At 39.3% G+C, this 16,779-nt stretch overlaps 8 protein-coding genes and 1 non-coding gene across 9 annotated transcripts; 6 read left to right on the top strand and 3 right to left on the bottom strand.

Moving 5' to 3' along the window:
- The first annotated feature begins 257 nt into the window (after positions 1 to 257).
- On the top strand, positions 258 to 351 carry V1514DRAFT_t16. The gene has a single exon. It is a non-coding gene; the product is annotated as a tRNA-Ala (tRNA).
- Positions 307 to 1,763, top strand: V1514DRAFT_365979 (kinetochore protein Mis14 like-domain-containing protein). Its single transcript, XM_066929821.1, has 4 exons — positions 307 to 467; positions 545 to 781; positions 843 to 963; positions 1,018 to 1,763. Exons 2-4 carry the CDS (start codon positions 566 to 568, stop codon positions 1,401 to 1,403), a joined length of 723 nt encoding a protein of 240 aa, XP_066785450.1. The 5' UTR covers positions 307 to 467; positions 545 to 565; the 3' UTR covers positions 1,404 to 1,763.
- On the bottom strand, positions 1,397 to 3,767 carry V1514DRAFT_325747 (uncharacterized protein). Its single transcript, XM_066926673.1, has 4 exons — positions 3,211 to 3,767; positions 2,763 to 3,162; positions 2,469 to 2,713; positions 1,397 to 2,418 (listed from the first exon to the last, which is right to left on the bottom strand). Exons 1-4 carry the CDS (start codon positions 3,308 to 3,310, stop codon positions 1,487 to 1,489), a joined length of 1,677 nt encoding a protein of 558 aa, XP_066785449.1. The 5' UTR covers positions 3,311 to 3,767; the 3' UTR covers positions 1,397 to 1,486.
- A 203-nt stretch (positions 3,768 to 3,970) lies between these two features.
- On the top strand, positions 3,971 to 5,232 carry V1514DRAFT_346232 (UNC-50 family-domain-containing protein; the record flags this gene model as incomplete). Its single annotated transcript, XM_066929258.1, has 6 exons — positions 3,971 to 4,190; positions 4,423 to 4,693; positions 4,757 to 4,855; positions 4,909 to 4,988; positions 5,043 to 5,098; positions 5,164 to 5,232. 6 exons carry the CDS (start codon positions 3,971 to 3,973, stop codon positions 5,230 to 5,232), a joined length of 795 nt encoding a protein of 264 aa, XP_066785448.1.
- A 217-nt stretch (positions 5,233 to 5,449) lies between these two features.
- V1514DRAFT_325742 (programmed cell death protein 2) lies at positions 5,450 to 6,931 on the top strand. Its single transcript, XM_066926672.1, has 2 exons — positions 5,450 to 5,669; positions 5,735 to 6,931. Exons 1-2 carry the CDS (start codon positions 5,514 to 5,516, stop codon positions 6,821 to 6,823), a joined length of 1,245 nt encoding a protein of 414 aa, XP_066785447.1. The 5' UTR covers positions 5,450 to 5,513; the 3' UTR covers positions 6,824 to 6,931.
- On the bottom strand, positions 6,898 to 9,414 carry V1514DRAFT_318121 (uncharacterized protein; the record flags this gene model as incomplete). Its single annotated transcript, XM_066925869.1, has 8 exons — positions 6,898 to 7,355; positions 7,427 to 7,787; positions 7,851 to 8,661; positions 8,715 to 8,802; positions 8,859 to 8,915; positions 8,962 to 9,076; positions 9,125 to 9,328; positions 9,385 to 9,414. The coding sequence occupies 8 exons, from the start codon at positions 9,412 to 9,414 to the stop codon at positions 6,898 to 6,900; spliced, it is 2,124 nt and encodes a 707-aa protein (XP_066785446.1).
- A 311-nt stretch (positions 9,415 to 9,725) lies between these two features.
- V1514DRAFT_325737 (ubiquitin-related domain-containing protein) lies at positions 9,726 to 10,454 on the top strand. Its single transcript, XM_066926671.1, has 2 exons — positions 9,726 to 9,984; positions 10,047 to 10,454. Exons 1-2 carry the CDS (start codon positions 9,828 to 9,830, stop codon positions 10,343 to 10,345), a joined length of 456 nt encoding a protein of 151 aa, XP_066785445.1. The 5' UTR covers positions 9,726 to 9,827; the 3' UTR covers positions 10,346 to 10,454.
- Positions 10,455 to 10,716: 262 nt separating this feature from the next.
- Positions 10,717 to 14,491, top strand: V1514DRAFT_276050 (glycoside hydrolase family 47 protein; the record flags this gene model as incomplete). Its single annotated transcript, XM_066924916.1, has 4 exons — positions 10,717 to 12,154; positions 12,363 to 12,854; positions 13,994 to 14,357; positions 14,416 to 14,491. 4 exons carry the CDS (start codon positions 10,717 to 10,719, stop codon positions 14,489 to 14,491), a joined length of 2,370 nt encoding a protein of 789 aa, XP_066785444.1.
- Positions 14,492 to 14,569: 78 nt separating this feature from the next.
- V1514DRAFT_302629 (chaperonin Cpn60/TCP-1 family) lies at positions 14,570 to 16,631 on the bottom strand. Its single transcript, XM_066925573.1, has 6 exons — positions 16,420 to 16,631; positions 16,301 to 16,364; positions 16,216 to 16,246; positions 16,002 to 16,165; positions 15,215 to 15,953; positions 14,570 to 15,166 (listed from the first exon to the last, which is right to left on the bottom strand). Exons 1-6 carry the CDS (start codon positions 16,554 to 16,556, stop codon positions 14,694 to 14,696), a joined length of 1,608 nt encoding a protein of 535 aa, XP_066785443.1. The 5' UTR covers positions 16,557 to 16,631; the 3' UTR covers positions 14,570 to 14,693.
- Positions 16,632 to 16,779: the final 148 nt, after the last annotated feature.

Raw genomic sequence — 16,779 nt, 5'->3', positions numbered from 1 at the left:
CAGTAAAAAAAATAACACATTGAAAACTATAACTGGCAAGCACTGATGGATGCACGGGCAAAAATCTCGCGGAATAAGAGAGCATCTTGTGCTTCTTCCTTCCCTCTAAACGATTTTTTTTATCTTAACTAGGACACTAGGTGCCCCTGACGTGTATTATTTATTCATAATATCGAAAAAACAGAAGATTATAGACATCAACGAGTCACGTGCGGATAATAAGCTAAGATGAGAAGTTTATAAAAAATTTTGCAAAAGGGCATGTGGCGCAGTTGGTAGTCGCGCCAGTTTTGCATTGAGCTTTGGCTTGAAACATACTGGAGGTCTCCGGTTCGAACCCGGACTTGTCCACAATATTTTTTTTAATATTTTGCAAATGGTTTAAAGTTTTACTGAAAAAACCCTTAACTGGTATAGCTTTCTTTGTGTACGCGACAAACTACCAGACGCGATAGATGATACCTTAGGTACTACCACTTACACCGGTATATATATATTTTTATTGTGACGTTTGCATATACGAATTATAATTTGCAAGTGTTAGATTTTGTTCAAAAGTATCGCGATGGCATCTCACGAATCAGGGAGGTCTATCCCTGACTTTGAGATCCAACAACTACACCATCCGCCGGTCCATCAACGATTACAGCTCGTGTCGGAAGACATACAGTTTTTACAAAACCGAATATTGGATGCGGCCAAGAAAAAAATTGATTCAAATTTACCAGATTCTCAAATTCAAGATCCGTTAAAGGGTGAAGTAGAAATACTTGTTAATGATGTGAGTTAATGACTCTCAAGGCGCGTTATCCTGGCTTGAATGGTATTAACTGAAGGCTTAGTTCATAACACGCATATTTCAAACAGCGAAACATAGTTTAGTTATAAATGGTGTAGAAGGAAGTGACATATCAATTGAAAATTTAATAAACGGATCTGCAGAGCCAGTACAGGTAGCTGAACGTGAGTTCCACAACCCACGCCGATTTTCTTTTGCAAACTTTTCTAATTGAATAGAGCATGAATCGTTTGATTTAGAATTGAACGAAAAAGTGCGTGAATTATATGCTCAGATTGACGAAGAGACGGTTCAGGTTACTGCATTACGACGGCAGGCTCCATTAAAAGCCGTGGAAAGTTATAAAGCAGAACTTGAGAGGATAGAAAAGGACCTTCAATCGGCTTTAGCCTCGGGAGATGAAGAACAATCCGGAGTTAATCAGGATGAAGAGCAAGTGGACACGTCAACGACGTTACCTCGGCAAGATGAACTAAGATCACATTTCCAAGAATTAGTGGCAACTCTCAAGGACATGAAAAAATCATTGCCGTCAACATCTTCCAAAATTGACAGGGCTGAAGCAGCCGTGGCTCATTTACATGGACTTAATAGCAAGCCATAATAATAGTTGTTTGTTTTTCTATAATTATGTACATTAGGGATAGGTTGTTGTTTTTTTTTAAAGGACAAATTAATCACAAACTTTTAAATTTCCGCAATGATCCAATACACAGGCGTTCCATCCGTGGCCTCAACCACAACACCTTCCGAGTCTACAACTCTAGCGGCCCAAGCCAGCTGACGTGGGGTCCATTGTTCATTAAAGATTGAAGGTTCTAACTCGATCAATCCCGGCACTAAAGATTCATGTAAGCCTTCAAAGTCTTCCAAGAAGTCAGAATCGAGTTCCAAATCATTATTGTACCGAGTCTGCATTGCTTCGAGCCATGCCTTCCACGGGGATTCTGGTTTAAAATATTGGTAGCAAATAAATAAAACCATGACTTGATCATCTAAAGAGTTGTCCAGAATATCAATGGGGTCTTTGGATCCAAAAGCTTGTTCGATAACCGATGCAAATTCTTCAAAGATTGCTTCAGTTAAGATGTTTCTCAGGTTAAACCCAAAAAGTCTAATATTATCATTGATAGCCTTTCGCAGTTGCGCAATATCGTCTAATTTATCTGTTGAACTCTTAGGATTCAATGTAAGAAAAATTCTCTGCGTAATGGCCGTTGTAGATGCTTGAAGGATTTCAATTTGATGAGATACATACAATATAACATCTTGCTCACGTTTGGTCGGATTTGGGATTGTTAGATATTTATGACCTCGTAATTTTATTGATAATGCTGAAAACAACTTCTGCGACAAATCAAGTTCGGAGCGAATACTTGCCGGGACTCCGATTCCATTGACCAGCAATTTGCTTAGCTCAAAATTATTGACAACATAAACTCTGAAAAGTCGTACAAGGTTATCAGGGAGCAAGTCACCTGGTGATATTCTAAACGCAGAATTTTCTAATTCGGTGTTGATCAAAGCTTTTTTGTTTTCCGATAAAGGCGGAAGCTTGATTTTAAGCGCAACAGAGTCAAACGGATTATCTTTTAAACAAAATCCATAACCCATTAAAACTGTAAATATACTTAGTATTGTTTCTAAACGGAAACCATGCATTACTTACGCTCCTCATTCCCCTTTGGTCCATAGTTATTAAATAGTTCTTGTCCCTTATCGACATTTGCTCCGGTGGATAACGTAAACTTGCCCTCTGCAGATGTCCATATTATTGGGGTTGATGGGTAATGATTCAGCGAATCAACTAAAGGAACAAGGACAGGGTAAGATTCCTTATTAGCGGTATTGAAAATAATATTGGAAGGGAATGAACGAGATGTTAAAACTGTGCATGCCCATAAATATAAGTCTCTATGTACGTTAGTATGTAAGTGTTTTGAATCGAATTGGAATAACATACGGCGTAAATTCGTCCCTGTTGAATCTTTTTGGTAACTCTCCAATTGCCAATTCCCATTCTTTCAACCAAATCTGCTTGCGAAGCTCCACGTCACCAATTAAATTGGTACCTTGCAGCAATTGCAATTCTTTTTGTGAATAATACAACGGCGTATCAAAACTTTCAGGCAAACTTTTGATGTACGGTGCCCATTTGCTTTCAGATTTTAGTAGTTTCTGGCTCACAAGAAACAACCGAATGGCAATCGTAGGTGATTTTGAAAACGGACAAGCGCGACTGTTGCCAAAGAGAAATGATGCCGCCTTGTCGTAGTCTATAACTAAACTTATCGGGCACGCAAGCAATGGGGAAGATTGAGGAATTGCTACCTTTGATCTTGCACTTGTTCCAGATACCGAATCTGCAAAATATTAGTATTTGTATAATATCCGCATTTAATGTGTAATACTTTTTAAAAATACTACTTCTGGTGCACGGTAGCCTCCTTCTGAAACAGCCCAAGATGCTAAAGCCTCAATATCGTCTGCAGGAGCATCGAGAGACGTCATTGTTGCTCCTTTCTCGTGATATTTTCAAAAGTAGTCTATATTTTGCTTCTTGGTTTGTTTCAAAATATATATACTGTTTGTATTTGAAGGTCAAATTGAACTATATGTCATTTTAAAAAAAGATAGACGCGAACAGGCGCTAGTCAACCTATTATTGTGAACTACAACGTACAATGAACCAACTAGTATAATGATCTTTCATAGTAATGATTTTATAATTTGGCACGTTGTATAATCTACTTTCTTAATTTCTACTTTCTTTCTTAGTTGCAGTCAAGTCGGATTTCATTATCGACTAGAAACAGAGGCAAAAAAAAAAAAAATCAATAATGTCGAGAAATTTTTTCTTTTCTGAACCATAACAATTCTACATGGAAATCTATATGTACATATTTACGGTATTCAAGCCACATTAATTCGGATTTTTCGCTCAGTTGTAAAGTTATATGACGTGCCCTGTTCTCGCGGGATATTGCGCGGAATATTGTTTAATTGGAGATTAACTTATTCAAGATACGATTCGATAATTCAATTACAACGACTACACATACAGCTATACATTAAACATTCAATATTGTCATTATTCCATCGATCAACAGCAAATCAAAAAAAAAAATAACGTGGCATTAGAGAATCATGTCTGGTTCACTCAGGCGATCAATGACCCCACTTCATTTAGGTGATCGATCCTCACCAAACATCTTACCACTCGCCAACGGCTATTCGGGCCCACCATCACCCACTGAATCAACATTTTCTTCATCCAGACGGCATTCCAGATTACCCCAATCATCAAATCTATCTATTTCTGGCTTATCTTCAATCAGAGTTCCGGTAGTCTTAAGAAGGTATGGAATTGCATGTTATCCTGGCACGCAACGTGTAATTCTGAATTCGTTATTAGACTATTCAAACCACCAACATTAGATTTCGAAACAGCGATATGGGAAATATGCTATATATTTATTTCACCAAAAAAAGTTTACAGACAAATATATTATCATGTATGTATTTTTCCAGTCATTTCTTTCACAGCAGGACTAACTAACTATATAGAAACGCAAGTGGACCTTATACTTTTTTTTGTGAGTTTTGTTATCTAACTTGAGCAGAAACCAAAAATACATGGGCCCGAGATGATCCTTCATTTGCGCTGTTATTGTCTGGATTTTTTACGCTCTCTGCGATTGCATGGGGTATTGCATATTCACCTGGATTCGTGCCTATCCTACGGCTAATCGTGAACTTTGTGCTTATTGATTTCCTTGTCGTCGGAGTTGTTGTCGCAACCATTGGATGGGTTGTGACTGGAAGGTTTTTAAAACAGCGGAGTGGACGGGCAACGCTGAACGTAAATCCTCAAGAAAGTGAACTGGAATGGGCGTGCGTGATTTGACCTTTTTTTTTTTTTTTTCTGGTTGAGATAACTGCTAAATTTTTATTTAGCTATTGCTTTGATGTTCACTGCAACGCATTTTTAATTATTTGGTTCGCTCTTTATGTGGTTCAATTCATATTACTACCAGTAATAATTAGAGAGTCATGGTATGCTTTCCTTAATATGGACCAAATTGCATGTTCAACTAATTATCCTGCAGGTTTTCATTACTCCTTGGAAATTTATTGTATCTAGGCGCATTTTCCTATTATATAGTTATTACGTATTTAGGATATAATGGTACGTCGAAATTTATTTGCTCGATATTGGAGCCTGATTTTCTAATCGAACTAGCACTGCCATTCTTAGAGCGAACTGAATTTATCCTTTCACCAATTTTAGTATTCGTTGTAAGTTGCTTATATCAGTGAAACCTGCATAGTAGTTTGGTTCTAATTGTCAATCTCAATTTTAGATTTTATTTTTGGCCAGCTTATTCGGATTTAATATTGCAAAACATGCAGTTAATCTTTATTTCGGTTGAGCGGAGACCGCCTTATATGTGATTGGAGATGGATTCCGTAAAGCATACTAATGTATATATTCTCGTAATGTATCAGAGCGTTAGCATATCTGAAAGAATTACTGCAATTTATTGCCTGAGATATTATTTAGACGGGGCTTAACAAACCTTAAATTTACCGGGATAAGCCCCTGAAAAAAAAAAAAAAAATAGTGTTCGCTCGAAGTATCACCCAAAAACGTAGTTCATTTTCATTTAGAAACGGTCTGATTTATTCAGCAGTATAATTTTCGTACTACAAAATGTCCGGAAACAATGAAGCATACGAATCAGATTCAGAATCGGACGTTTCAATGTCAGATTCGGCCGTTGGCAGGACTTCAGTTCTATTGGGATATCCTGACGAACCTGTTGACAACAAAGTTACCGCATACGATACACGAATCGGTGGTAAACCAGTATGTTATTGCGTCATACTTAAAATAGTAAAAAAATTTTGCAACACGTTTTAACATGTGACTAGGTTTGGCTTAACAAGGGCTCATTGCCTGACGCCCGGCTGGCCAAATGCAATTCTTGCTCGTCGCTCATGACTTTACTCTTGCAAGCATACGCAGCATTAGAGGGAACGCTTTATGAACGTATAATCTATGTTTACGGTTGCAAAAGCGCACAATGTAGAAGAAAACCGGGATCGATCAGAGCTTTTAGAGGAGTTTTGAGAGATGAGGAGAAGATGAAATCGGTGGCAGAAAAGGAGAGGCAGAAAAAGGCAGACCAACAACAACAAGCAGACCAAACGAAAGCTGCCGCACAACAAGCCAATCTGGGAAACGTATTATTTGGTGGCAATAGTAGTATTAACCCATTTGGAGCAAACCCATTTGGCAGCGGCAATCAAACGAGCAGCAGTCCGCTGTTTGGCGAAATTCCAAAATCGTCAAATTCTGATTCAGAGGTAAAGATTGATGCCGTGACTGAAGCACTTGAAAAATCAACAATTAATACAAATTCAAAAATCTCAAGTGAACCATTTTTGCCATGGCCAGAGTCTGCTGATCAATCGCCTTATCAATCGTATTACCTTTTTGTTGAAAATGAATATTTGTCAGATAAAGTAGGACAGGATATTAATCAGAACGTACAAATCTTACCAGAATCATCTTCAAGTGACGGCGGGCGCGATGATTGGTCTGCATTACCAGAAAGTAGCAATTCTCTTGACAAGACATTCCAAAAATTTGCTGATATTGCTGCGGAAAATCCTGAACAAGTTGTCAGATATGATCGAGCCGGATCTCCGTTGTTTTATTCCAAAACTGATGAGGTTGCTACCAAATTGACCCAGCAAAATACAGGGGTATATAGCTCGAGATTGATACCGTCTTGTGAACTATGTGGTTCCTTTAGAGTTTTTGAACTTCAACTGATGCCAAATGCCATTCAGGTATTGGAAGAAGGAAGTGGACTGGACTTGATCGAAGGTATGGAATGGGGTACCATCATTGTTTGCACTTGTGAAAAAGATTGTGTTCCACTGGTTGTCGATAGCAACAATGTCGGATATACCGAAGAATGGGTTGGCGTTCAATGGGAAGAAAACGCAAAGTAGCGACAAAAAAAAGAAAAAAATAAATATATACATCTAATAAAATGACAAAAAGCATTGATCATTATTGAAGTAATTCAAAGATGTTGCTTTTGTTGAACCTCTTCAAGAGATTGTATAACATCATTATTTTGAAATCCGTCCCATCCCACAAATGTCAACCCGCACTCTTTGCCTTTGCCGATTTCCATAACGTCATTCTTGCCATGCTTTAAAGATTCAATCTTGCCTTCAAAAATAACCTTACTGTCTCGTAAAACTTTAACAGGCTCATTCAGTTTTATACTGCCATTGGTTACCCTGCAACCGGCAATTTTTGCAGTACTTTTCTTCAAATTAATGACAAACAAGTCCCTGATTTCGGCTGTTCCAAGAACGCGAGTCTCAATCAATGGAGGAAGAAGTCCAACCACCGCATCGGTTACCTTTTCAATCAAACGGTAAATTACGTTATCAATCGATACTTTAATACCACGTTTTTCGGCAATTCCAAGAACGTCCTTATCCGGCTTGATGTTAAAACATAAAATTTCAGCTAAAAAAAAAAAAGTAATTAATTAATTTTAAAACATAAAATAGCTATTGAATAATTATTGAGTAACTAACCTTGTGCAACTTCTGCTCGGTCAATATCTGATTCAGCAAGAGTTCCAACATCCGCATAAATGACTCTGGATCCTACTTTTTGATTACCAATTGCTTCCGTTGCATCTTTGAGGGCTTCAGCGGAACCGGAAACATCTGCCTTTATTATAAATGACTGATATTTCTTATCACCGTTGTTCTCCTCAGATACCATGAAACGTTGTATATTGTTTGATCCCCTATTTACTTGTTGTTCTTTTTGTTGTTGCAAAATCCTAAATTTATCCTGCTTCCGCCGTTCGTTAATGACTTTGATGTCTTGAGCTTCTTTCACATGTCGTGCTTTCTGTTGGCGGTATTCTATGACACTCTGAGCATGTTGCTACAAATGATGTTAGTTTGTTTCAAAGTGGTAGATCATTAACACTAAAAAAAAGCCTCATACCTCACTATTGGCTTGGAGAACTTCATCGCCAGCTTCAGGTAAAGATCTCCAGCCGTCAACCTCAATAGGTGTTCCTGGTCCGGCGCTCTTTAGCGAATCTCCAAATTCATTTCTAATACTGCGAACTTTGGCAAATGAAAATCCGGCCACTAAAATAGAAGACGGTTTAACGGTTCCACGTCTGACCACTAAGGTTGCAATATTTCCTCTGCCTTTTTTAACCTCTGATTCAACAACCCATCCTTCAGCATTCCCATCAGCAGTTGCTCGATTGTCTAAAATTTCTGATAAAGTGATAATGGCATCTTCAAGTTCATTGATGCCTTGCCCCGTTAAACCTGACACCTTGACAACTTGAGTATCACCGCCGTATTCCTCAACATAAACTTCCTGTAAAGAAAGATCTTGGTATATTTTTTCTAAATTTACATTTGGCTTGTCAATTTTATTAATTGCCACAATAATGGGGACATTGGCCTTTTTCGCGTGTCTGATAGCTTCTATGGTCTGTGGCATGACTGAATCATCTGCAGCCACCACAAGGACGACGATATCTGTAATATTTGCTCCTCGTTCACGCATTTTAAGAAAAGCAGCATGACCTGGGGTGTCTAAAAATGTAATTTTTTTTCCGGATGATAGTGCAACCGAAAATGCACCGATTCGTTGAGTAATGCCTCCGTGCTCAGTTGCAACAATAGACGACTTTCGCAAATAATCTAGAATTGTGGTTTTACCGTGATCAACGTGACCCATAATTGATACGAATGGAGCACGAGATGGCCATGCCGATGTACCATCAGAAATAGGACTAAAATAAACTTAGCAACCAACCGTACTTGTGCTCCTTATGAGGCAACTTACGCTGGATTTAAATCCTTGCTGCTATCTTCCAGACTAGTTTCAAAACCAAACTCAGTTGCAACTAGTGATGCAGTTTCAAAATCCAATACTGAAATAAAAGTAAGCAGGTGGATAGGTAAAATAAACAATATTTACAAAACTTACTGCTCTCTGGTACCGAGTCCTCAAACCCCAGGTCATACATGGTTTCAATAAGGTCATCTTAAAAAGTTAGAAACCAAACTTAATCTAAAACTGTGAAACTCACCCAAATGTACATTGAGTAATTTAGAGAAATGTGCCAAATCTATGGAAGGTGGTACTATTATATTCCCACGTCTAGCGAGTTCGACGGCAACTTTTGATTTTTGTTTATATACACGCTATGCTAGTTAAAAACCAGAACTTTACTACTGACTAGATTTACCTACATCTATGTCGTATCTTCCACTGGCCAAGCTCTCTTGGAAAGTAACCCGCTGCTTCTTTTTCAAGTGCTTTACTTTCTTTTTCGCATACCGTCTTGTTTGATTAAACTGTATTGATCTACTAACAATGCGCTGCTGTTGAAAAAAAATTGATGCGTAGTCTGTTATAGTGGACAAGCGAGAAAAGCAGTTCCGACTTTGAACACCCTATTTTGATATTAGATCTCATACCAGATAAGGGAACACCACACATAAACACATACCAACAATCTACTTCCACAATACGTCGTCATTGTTATACATTCGACCAATCACAATCAGATCATAGATCTGTGCACAAGCGTGTGTATATAAAACCTCACAAAGTTCACAAACAAATGAAGATGGATATATGGTGGTTCGAACAATCTCCCGGAGGCAAATGCCCATCTTTCGTCCCGAGTCAAGTTGTAAATTTTAAGATTTCACGGGCCCCTGCACAAATCCAACAACAACCAGCGCATAACTAATTAGCAATTAGGGCTTAGCCCTTGGTCGGCCGCCAGCAGTCACAAGTCACGCGCATGGAACGACATCGGATTTCCCTTTTTTTAACTTGCGTTGACTGCGCCCAACTCACGTCTTCTTTTCTTCGTTATCGACATTTCGACCTGAAAGAAGCATTTATCTGTACGGATTTTTTGCCGACTAGTTGACCGTCGTCATCATGCAGATTTTCGTCAAAACCCTTACGGGCAAGACCATCACCCTTGAGGTGGAGTCGTCCGATACCATCGACAATGTGAAGTCCAAGATCCAGGACAAGGAGGGCATTCCCCCAGATCAGCAGCGCCTGATTTTTGCTGGAAAGCAGCTCGAGGATGGTACGTCAAGAATGGACAATACAATCAATAGTTGAATCATTTTTTAACAAGTTTCATTACAGGCCGCACTCTTTCTGACTACAACATTCAGAAGGAATCGACCCTTCACCTCGTCCTCCGCCTGCGTGGTGGTGCGAAGAAGCGCAAGAAAAAAGTTTACACCACTCCCAAGAAAATCAAGCACAAGCACAAGAAGACTAAATTGGCTGTCTTGAAGTACTACAAGATTAACTCTGATGGTACTGTCGAGCGCACTCGTCGTGAGTGCCCAACCGAGACTTGCGGTGCTGGTGTCTTCATGGCTAAGATGAAGGACCGCCACTACTGCGGAAAGTGCCATCTCACTTACCTCCAGTCATAAGTATGTTAATAAATACATTATGTACATATTAAGGTTGTGAGTCTGTAAGTTACCTTGCTTGTGAAATTGCGCGTTGAATAGATAATTTACAGATTTTTGGTACCTTTAATTTTTACTTTGGCTCCGTAGATCGTAATTTATAAATGTAGTGTTGAAGTAATTTGTCATGCGTGGATGTTGATTTATTCACGTTTTTTATGCTCTTTGAAGTCAGCCACCGCGCGGTCCATATTGTTTACGTCCCCTTCCCCCATCTTTTTGGTTCGATCTGCGTCACTGTTTATCGCAGCCTTAGCGGTTTTTCTGTGCATGAGGAATTGGCATATTCATTTTAATAAAGTGAGCCAACGAATGACCGAGCTTATCTTATAATGTTTTCTTTGCTTCGTTTGAGACGATACCGTTCGCTTCTTATCATCGCATGTGTCGCAGTCGTCATTCTATATCAAATCGCATCTTCCAGGCGCAGCAACGATGTTGCTCCAGAGAAGTTTTTTAAGGGGTCTTCTTCTTTGCCTGAGAAGAGGGTGAAACCACAAGCAGCTCATGTGTTTGACAAAACTACAGATATATTCCATGACGTAGAGAAGTCAGACGATCCGACGATTCCAAGAAAAGGCGATCCTACTCCTCCAAAGAAGCCGATTGCTGGACATGATGTTGTTCTCGAAAATTCACCTATCGGTTTATCTTCCTTTGAAGGATCTTACAGCCCGGATGATACTCGTCGAGGTCGTGATATTTCTACCACGCCCTACTTTGGAGAGGATAAGGTCGACGTATTTAGCACTCCCAAAATAATCAAGTTTCCTATTGCAAACCCGGTCAAACTTCCAGAAGAACCACCACAGAGCCTGCCTAAAGTTCAGGGGACGTTTGCTGCAGAAACTCCTGAGGAAAGAGAAGTACGAGAGTCACGATTGGCCACCGTAAAAGAAGCTTTCAAGCACTCTTGGGAAGGCTACAAAAAGTATGCTTGGGGGCACGATGAGCTTCGACCAGTCAGTCGTGGCTTTGCAGATCCTTTTGGAGGTTGGGGGGCCACTATTGTGGATGCACTTGACACCTTAATCATTATGGAGTTGGATTCTGAACTTGAACAAGCAAAGAAATTCGTTGAAACTATCGATTTTGAACGACTGACCTTACCTTCCATTCCTGTTTTTGAAACAACTATCCGATATCTAGGAGGTCTTATTGGGGCTTATGACCTTAGCCAACAGAGAGAGTCTCTGTTTCTAAAGAAAGCCGTTGAACTTGCCGATATTTTGATTGATGCTTTTGACACTCCTAATGGAATGCCTGTTTTGTTTTACGATCCTCAACTTGCTCATAGACCCCTCAAATTACGAGCCGGAAAGTCCATGGTTCTTGCCCAGTTTGCGTCTCTCTCTCTCGAGTTTACTAGGCTAGCTCAAATCACCTCTAATAATACTTATTATAGTGTCATCCAACGTATTACCGATCAGCTTGATGACGCTTCTAAGCAATCCGTTATTCCTGGCTTGTGGCCCTTGCGGATGGACATTTCTGGCTGTGAGACTGCTTTATCAATGGCGGAATCTGATTCTAATGGCGCTTCTCATAGCTCAACAGACTCACGTTTGCCAAAAGGTATTGCTAAGGATAATAACCCTGACCTTTCTTCACCAGAGCTTCAAAGGTTGATAAATAATGCCGCCGGTGCTGTGGAGGCAGCGGAAAAGACAAAAGGCAATAAGAACAAGCAAAATAAGAAGACTGGTAATAGCTTGAATAAGAGACAACTTCCATCAAGAATGCGTTCTGAAAAGACAGCCGAAATGCAGCGTGATCTTTCAGAATCAAAAGATAGTCCCGTTAGAATTAAAGACTCGGTAGCGTCTGAAAGTACTTCTTCTTGGGATATTGATGTTAAAGCTAGTTTTCATCCTGAAAAACTGAGTCCTAAATGTCATGGGGTGAAGGGATTACTTGATAATGGTTTGTATAGTATTATAATCAAGCCTTTTATATTTACTAATAACTCGTTTTTTAGCATCCACAACACCCGTAAAATACTCGGCTGGTGCACTAGGCGACTCTGCTTACGAATATCTTATTAAAGAATATATCTTGCTTGGAGGCAATGTGGAGCAATACAAACGTCTTTACGAAAAGTCAATAGTCGCTATACAAGAGAATATTATATACCGCCCATTAGTTCAAGGGACGCCAGATATTTTATTTGCGGGAAACGTTATAGTTGGTGGAAATGGTAAAAAAGAAATGGATTTTGAAATGACGCATCTGTCTTGTTATATTGGAGGAATGTTTGCTCTAGGTGCCAAGACTCTTGAACACCCATCTGATCTTATAACTGCTCAAAAATTAACTGACGGATGCTATTGGGCGTATAATACAACTAGAACCGGAATTATGTCCGAAAATTTTCATGTGAACGAATGCATTTCAGGTAGATGTGAATTCATTGATCCACAGGCTAGGAAGCAAGCCGGACCGAGGTTAACAAAGAGGCAAACGATTAGAGGTAATGAATATACCAGTTATATTTTTTAATTAAAGTCTAATAATATTTAGAAGAGACACTGGTCACAGAAGATAAGAAGGAGCCCACTTCTGGTGAGAAAGCTGGCGAGACACTGAGCGAAGCACCAACTGATGAGTCGGTTAAATTAACACTTGAGCAGTCGACTGAGCAGCCAACTGAAAATGATCTCATTAAGGCAAATTCTGATGCTGCTACTGAAAGCACAGGTTCATTAGTTGAAGCTGAATCCACTAGTTTAAAGTCTTTAGGAGAATTAAGCATGTATGCAAGTAAGGATAATTCTGCAACTATTGAGGCTAAGGCCAAGGCTGAGGATGATAAAGAACTTGAACCTGGCAGTTCAACTGATTATACAGAGAAATTAGATATTTCTCCAAAAGATCAAGATCATGATAAAGATTTTACATCAGATCAATCTGCAAGCGCCGGCATCATCTCAGAAATAAATGAAGATCAGGCTGGATTGGGGGTAAGAAACGAACACGAAGGGCTATCTAGCACTGCGGGTTTGGAGGAGTCAGTAAAGACTGATATTTCCGACGCTCAACCTCTCGATGATTCCTCTTCTGAAATCATAAAACAAGCTTTGTCTACAGAAAATAAAGGTTCGAAATTTTTAAATGTTGCAGACAGTTCCACGAAAGCATCAGTAGATGACAATGTTGAGAATCCTGATGTTGATTCTAATTCGCATTTAAGTAGTACTACGCAAAATCATCTATCCACTGCCACAGGATCAGCATTTGTGAATAATGTTGTTTCTCAAGGTGGTCATCCAACACCAAGCAATTCTGCAAAACCTCTGATTGATGATGAGCACTCTAATAGCAATCCAGAAAATAAATTTGTTAAAGATTCCAAGATAGGGGAAATGACCGCCGGTCCGTCAAACTTTGCGGCTACTACAGATCAAGCAGAAGCAAATCTTTCCAAAATAGTTGGCAATGAAGTTGAGTCTACTGTCGAGATTAATAAAGTAGTTAATATTGAGGACAATGCTGATGTTTCTCAAAAAAGTGCTGGATCTTTAGAAGTGACAAATCTTAGTGATAGATCTGATAGTCAAGTAACTGCGGAAGAGCCTGTCAACACTGCAAAAATTGGCGCTGGAGCACAAGTTGCTGAGTCGCCTTCATCTGAAGCCGAGCTTGATAACGATCGAAATAGATGGGAAGTTGGTGGTTGGTACGACCAGCCAAGGTCATATCTTTCACAAGATGGAAGGTACTTATTACGTCCTGAAGCGCTTGAAAGTATTTTTATTCTTTACCGAGTCACTGGAGACAAGAAATGGCAGGATAAAGGATGGGAGATGTTTAGCGCAATTAATAAGTGGTGCAGGACTGAGATAGCATACTCGGCTATTCAAGATGTTACAAATAATAATCAAGTAAAACATTTGGATCAGATGGAAAGCTTCTGGATGGCCGAGACGCTCAAATATGCTTATCTATTATTTTCAGAGCCTGGAATTTTGTCATTGTAAGCTTTTTTTTTTTTGGTTAAGCCGTTGTGAAATTTTTATTAACGAGTACTCTAGGGATGACTATGTTTTTAACACGGAAGCACATCCATTTCTTCGACCATCACCTGTCACAGAAGTTCTAGAAAGATGAATACGATTTTTATTAGAAGTTTGTGGTTTACCAAGTAATACATTAAAATTATCAAGGGGGGGGGGGTTATTTTTTGTTGGGTTAAGGTTTATGTAGCTCTAAAATTGATGATTATCTAAATGTACATAGAGTCACTAGTGCCAGAGCAATATTAGTGTTTATATTTAACATGATTTTTATTCGTCTTTTGTATATTTTTACATTATTCCTGTTGTTTTAATGAGGAACGACCCGCTTTTAATAATTCGTCGCAAAGGAGTAGGTTAGAGGCAATAGACGTAGCAGACGCGACGGCATTTCGAATGACTCTAAATGAATCGTACACGCCTTCCAGAGTTGGGTCTAACGGCTCACCAGATGATAGATCGATACCAACTACATGGCCCTCAGCAAATTCGTCCTGGCATGCTGACAAAGTATCTAAAACATCAAACCCACCATTCGTGGCCAGAGTCTTTGGGATAACCAAAAGAGCATCAGCGTACGCTTGAACGCCGGCCTTGAGCTTGCCCTTAACCTCTTTTTGTAAGAAATTGCCTTTCAAATGACTGGCGGCTGCAATCTCAAAAGCACCGGCACCGGGAACAACGGATTTGTCTGTAATCGCGTTAACGACACTTCTCAATCCGTCTCTAACGGCATCTTGAATCTGGGCCATGGTATGAGCATTAGGTCCTAATATTATTAGCATGTGACGCTAATATAAAATACTAAAATATTTACCTTTAATAAGAATAGTAACACTCTTTGGATTCTTGACTTCCTCAATAAATGTGTACTTTTCTTCACCCAAAGTGTGCTCATACACCAACCCAGCAAATCCAAGAACGTCCGGTGACAAATCATCCACACTATTCTGAGCAGTACCACCACAAACAAGTTGAAGTCTCTCCATGTTTCTTCGCTTTGCTCTTCGAAGTGCGAAAATACCATTTCTAGCTAAGACGTCTAATGAAAGTGGATCAATACCCTTTTGGTTAACAATAACAAATCCCTTGGAGTTATCCAAGCCGCAAATCTCATTTTTGAGTTCAACGATTTTCTTCAGTTTCTGATCTACAAACTTGCGTTCACTTTCAACAAGTTTCTCTCTTTGCTCAGCGTTGCTGTAAAAAAACCCAGAATTAACTTCGCTCTTCTCATATTCGAGCGACACGTTAAGAGTTAAAATGTAAGCATTCTCCAATCGTTTTGGCATATCAGGATGCCTGGCACCATGATCCAAAACAAGACCTTTGACAAGCTGTGTTTCAACAGCAGACTGGTGTTGCATTTTCATAATTTCAATCATATGAAGATCGACACGTTCGGGTGGGTTGTGGATAGAAAGAACAGCATCAGTCACGATTGGAGTGATCCTTTCAGCCAACGCGTTATTCAACTTCGTAGTCAAAGACGTCCTTGAAATGGCCAAAAGTAATTCTCTATCCATGACCTTATCAATCTTAAAATTGTCCAAGTACTATGAAAGTTAGCATTGCCCCTTAACATGTTAATAAAATCTGCTAACCTTCAATGTCTCCTTTCTGGCAATTTCAAATCCTTCCGTAATAACTCTAGGATGCAAACCATCTACAATGTATCTTTCAGCTTGCTTGAGCAGTTCACCCACGAGTAAGCACACCGTAGTCGTGCCATCGCCAGTTATTTCGTCCTGAGCAGTCGCAGCACGAGCTATATAAAAGTTAGAAGCTATCCGGTGCATTTCAATTAATATTATTTACCTATCATAACAGCAGTAGGGTTTGTGATTTGCTGTTTGATAAAAGTCAGTATTGCGTGACAAGGATATTAACGACCCGAACTAACCATTTCAGATAAAAGGACTTTGCCATCCTTTGTCAACTTGATGTTACCTGATCCATCCACCAACCTAAATCTTGTTAATATCTATCCATCATATGTAAAAAAAAAATTGACAGGCTTACATCTTAATGGTACCCTTAGGTCCCAAGTTACTTGAGAGGACATTTTGAAGACCCTGTGCAGCGCTGATATTGACAGATAAAGCCTGATTTCTCCTCAGAGATTCAGCTTTGGGATTTAAAAATTGAACAGCAGACATTTTTGAAAAATTCGCAAATAATTGCAAAAATAAGCCTTCAAATGCACGCAGGAAAATGTGTTGAATCAGATAAAGAAGGTGGTAGATTGTATTTTTTTTTGTTTCGCACTAACGCGTTGGTTCGTGTTCAACCAATAGTCACGTGTATTTTAGAAGACACATTTGGATAATTTGAGCAGAAAGTCATCGTATCGCACTCGTGATTCGCCAGCGCGGCAGAATT

This window comes from Lipomyces japonicus (genome assembly GCF_038497905.1).
Source record: "Lipomyces japonicus strain CBS 7319 unplaced genomic scaffold V1514scaffold_5, whole genome shotgun sequence".
NCBI lineage: Eukaryota > Fungi > Ascomycota > Lipomycetes > Lipomycetales > Lipomycetaceae > Lipomyces > Lipomyces japonicus.
This window is presented reverse-complemented; position numbering and strand designations above follow the sequence as displayed.

Coding starts and splice junctions, on each gene's coding strand:
- V1514DRAFT_365979 (XM_066929821.1), top strand. CDS start 566: ATGGCATCTCACGAATCAGGGAGGTCTATCCCTGACTTTGAGATCCAA. Junction 782..842: donor TAGAAATACTTGTTAATGAT/GTGAGTTAATGA, acceptor CTGAAGGCTTAG/TTCATAACACGCATATTTCA. Junction 964..1,017: donor GCCAGTACAGGTAGCTGAAC/GTGAGTTCCACA, acceptor CTAATTGAATAG/AGCATGAATCGTTTGATTTA.
- V1514DRAFT_325747 (XM_066926673.1), bottom strand. CDS start 3,310: ATGACGTCTCTCGATGCTCCTGCAGACGATATTGAGGCTTTAGCATCT. Junction 3,163..3,210: donor AGAAGTAGTATTTTTAAAAA/GTATTACACATT, acceptor AATATTTTGCAG/ATTCGGTATCTGGAACAAGT. Junction 2,714..2,762: donor AACAGGGACGAATTTACGCC/GTATGTTATTCC, acceptor TAACGTACATAG/AGACTTATATTTATGGGCAT.
- V1514DRAFT_325742 (XM_066926672.1), top strand. CDS start 5,514: ATGTCCGGAAACAATGAAGCATACGAATCAGATTCAGAATCGGACGTT. Junction 5,670..5,734: donor CACGAATCGGTGGTAAACCA/GTATGTTATTGC, acceptor ACATGTGACTAG/GTTTGGCTTAACAAGGGCTC.
- V1514DRAFT_325737 (XM_066926671.1), top strand. CDS start 9,828: ATGCAGATTTTCGTCAAAACCCTTACGGGCAAGACCATCACCCTTGAG. Junction 9,985..10,046: donor TGGAAAGCAGCTCGAGGATG/GTACGTCAAGAA, acceptor GTTTCATTACAG/GCCGCACTCTTTCTGACTAC.
- V1514DRAFT_302629 (XM_066925573.1), bottom strand. CDS start 16,556: ATGTCTGCTGTTCAATTTTTAAATCCCAAAGCTGAATCTCTGAGGAGA. Junction 16,365..16,419: donor CCTAAGGGTACCATTAAGAT/GTAAGCCTGTCA, acceptor AACAAGATTTAG/GTTGGTGGATGGATCAGGTA. Junction 15,167..15,214: donor TGTTACTATTCTTATTAAAG/GTAAATATTTTA, acceptor TAATAATATTAG/GACCTAATGCTCATACCATG.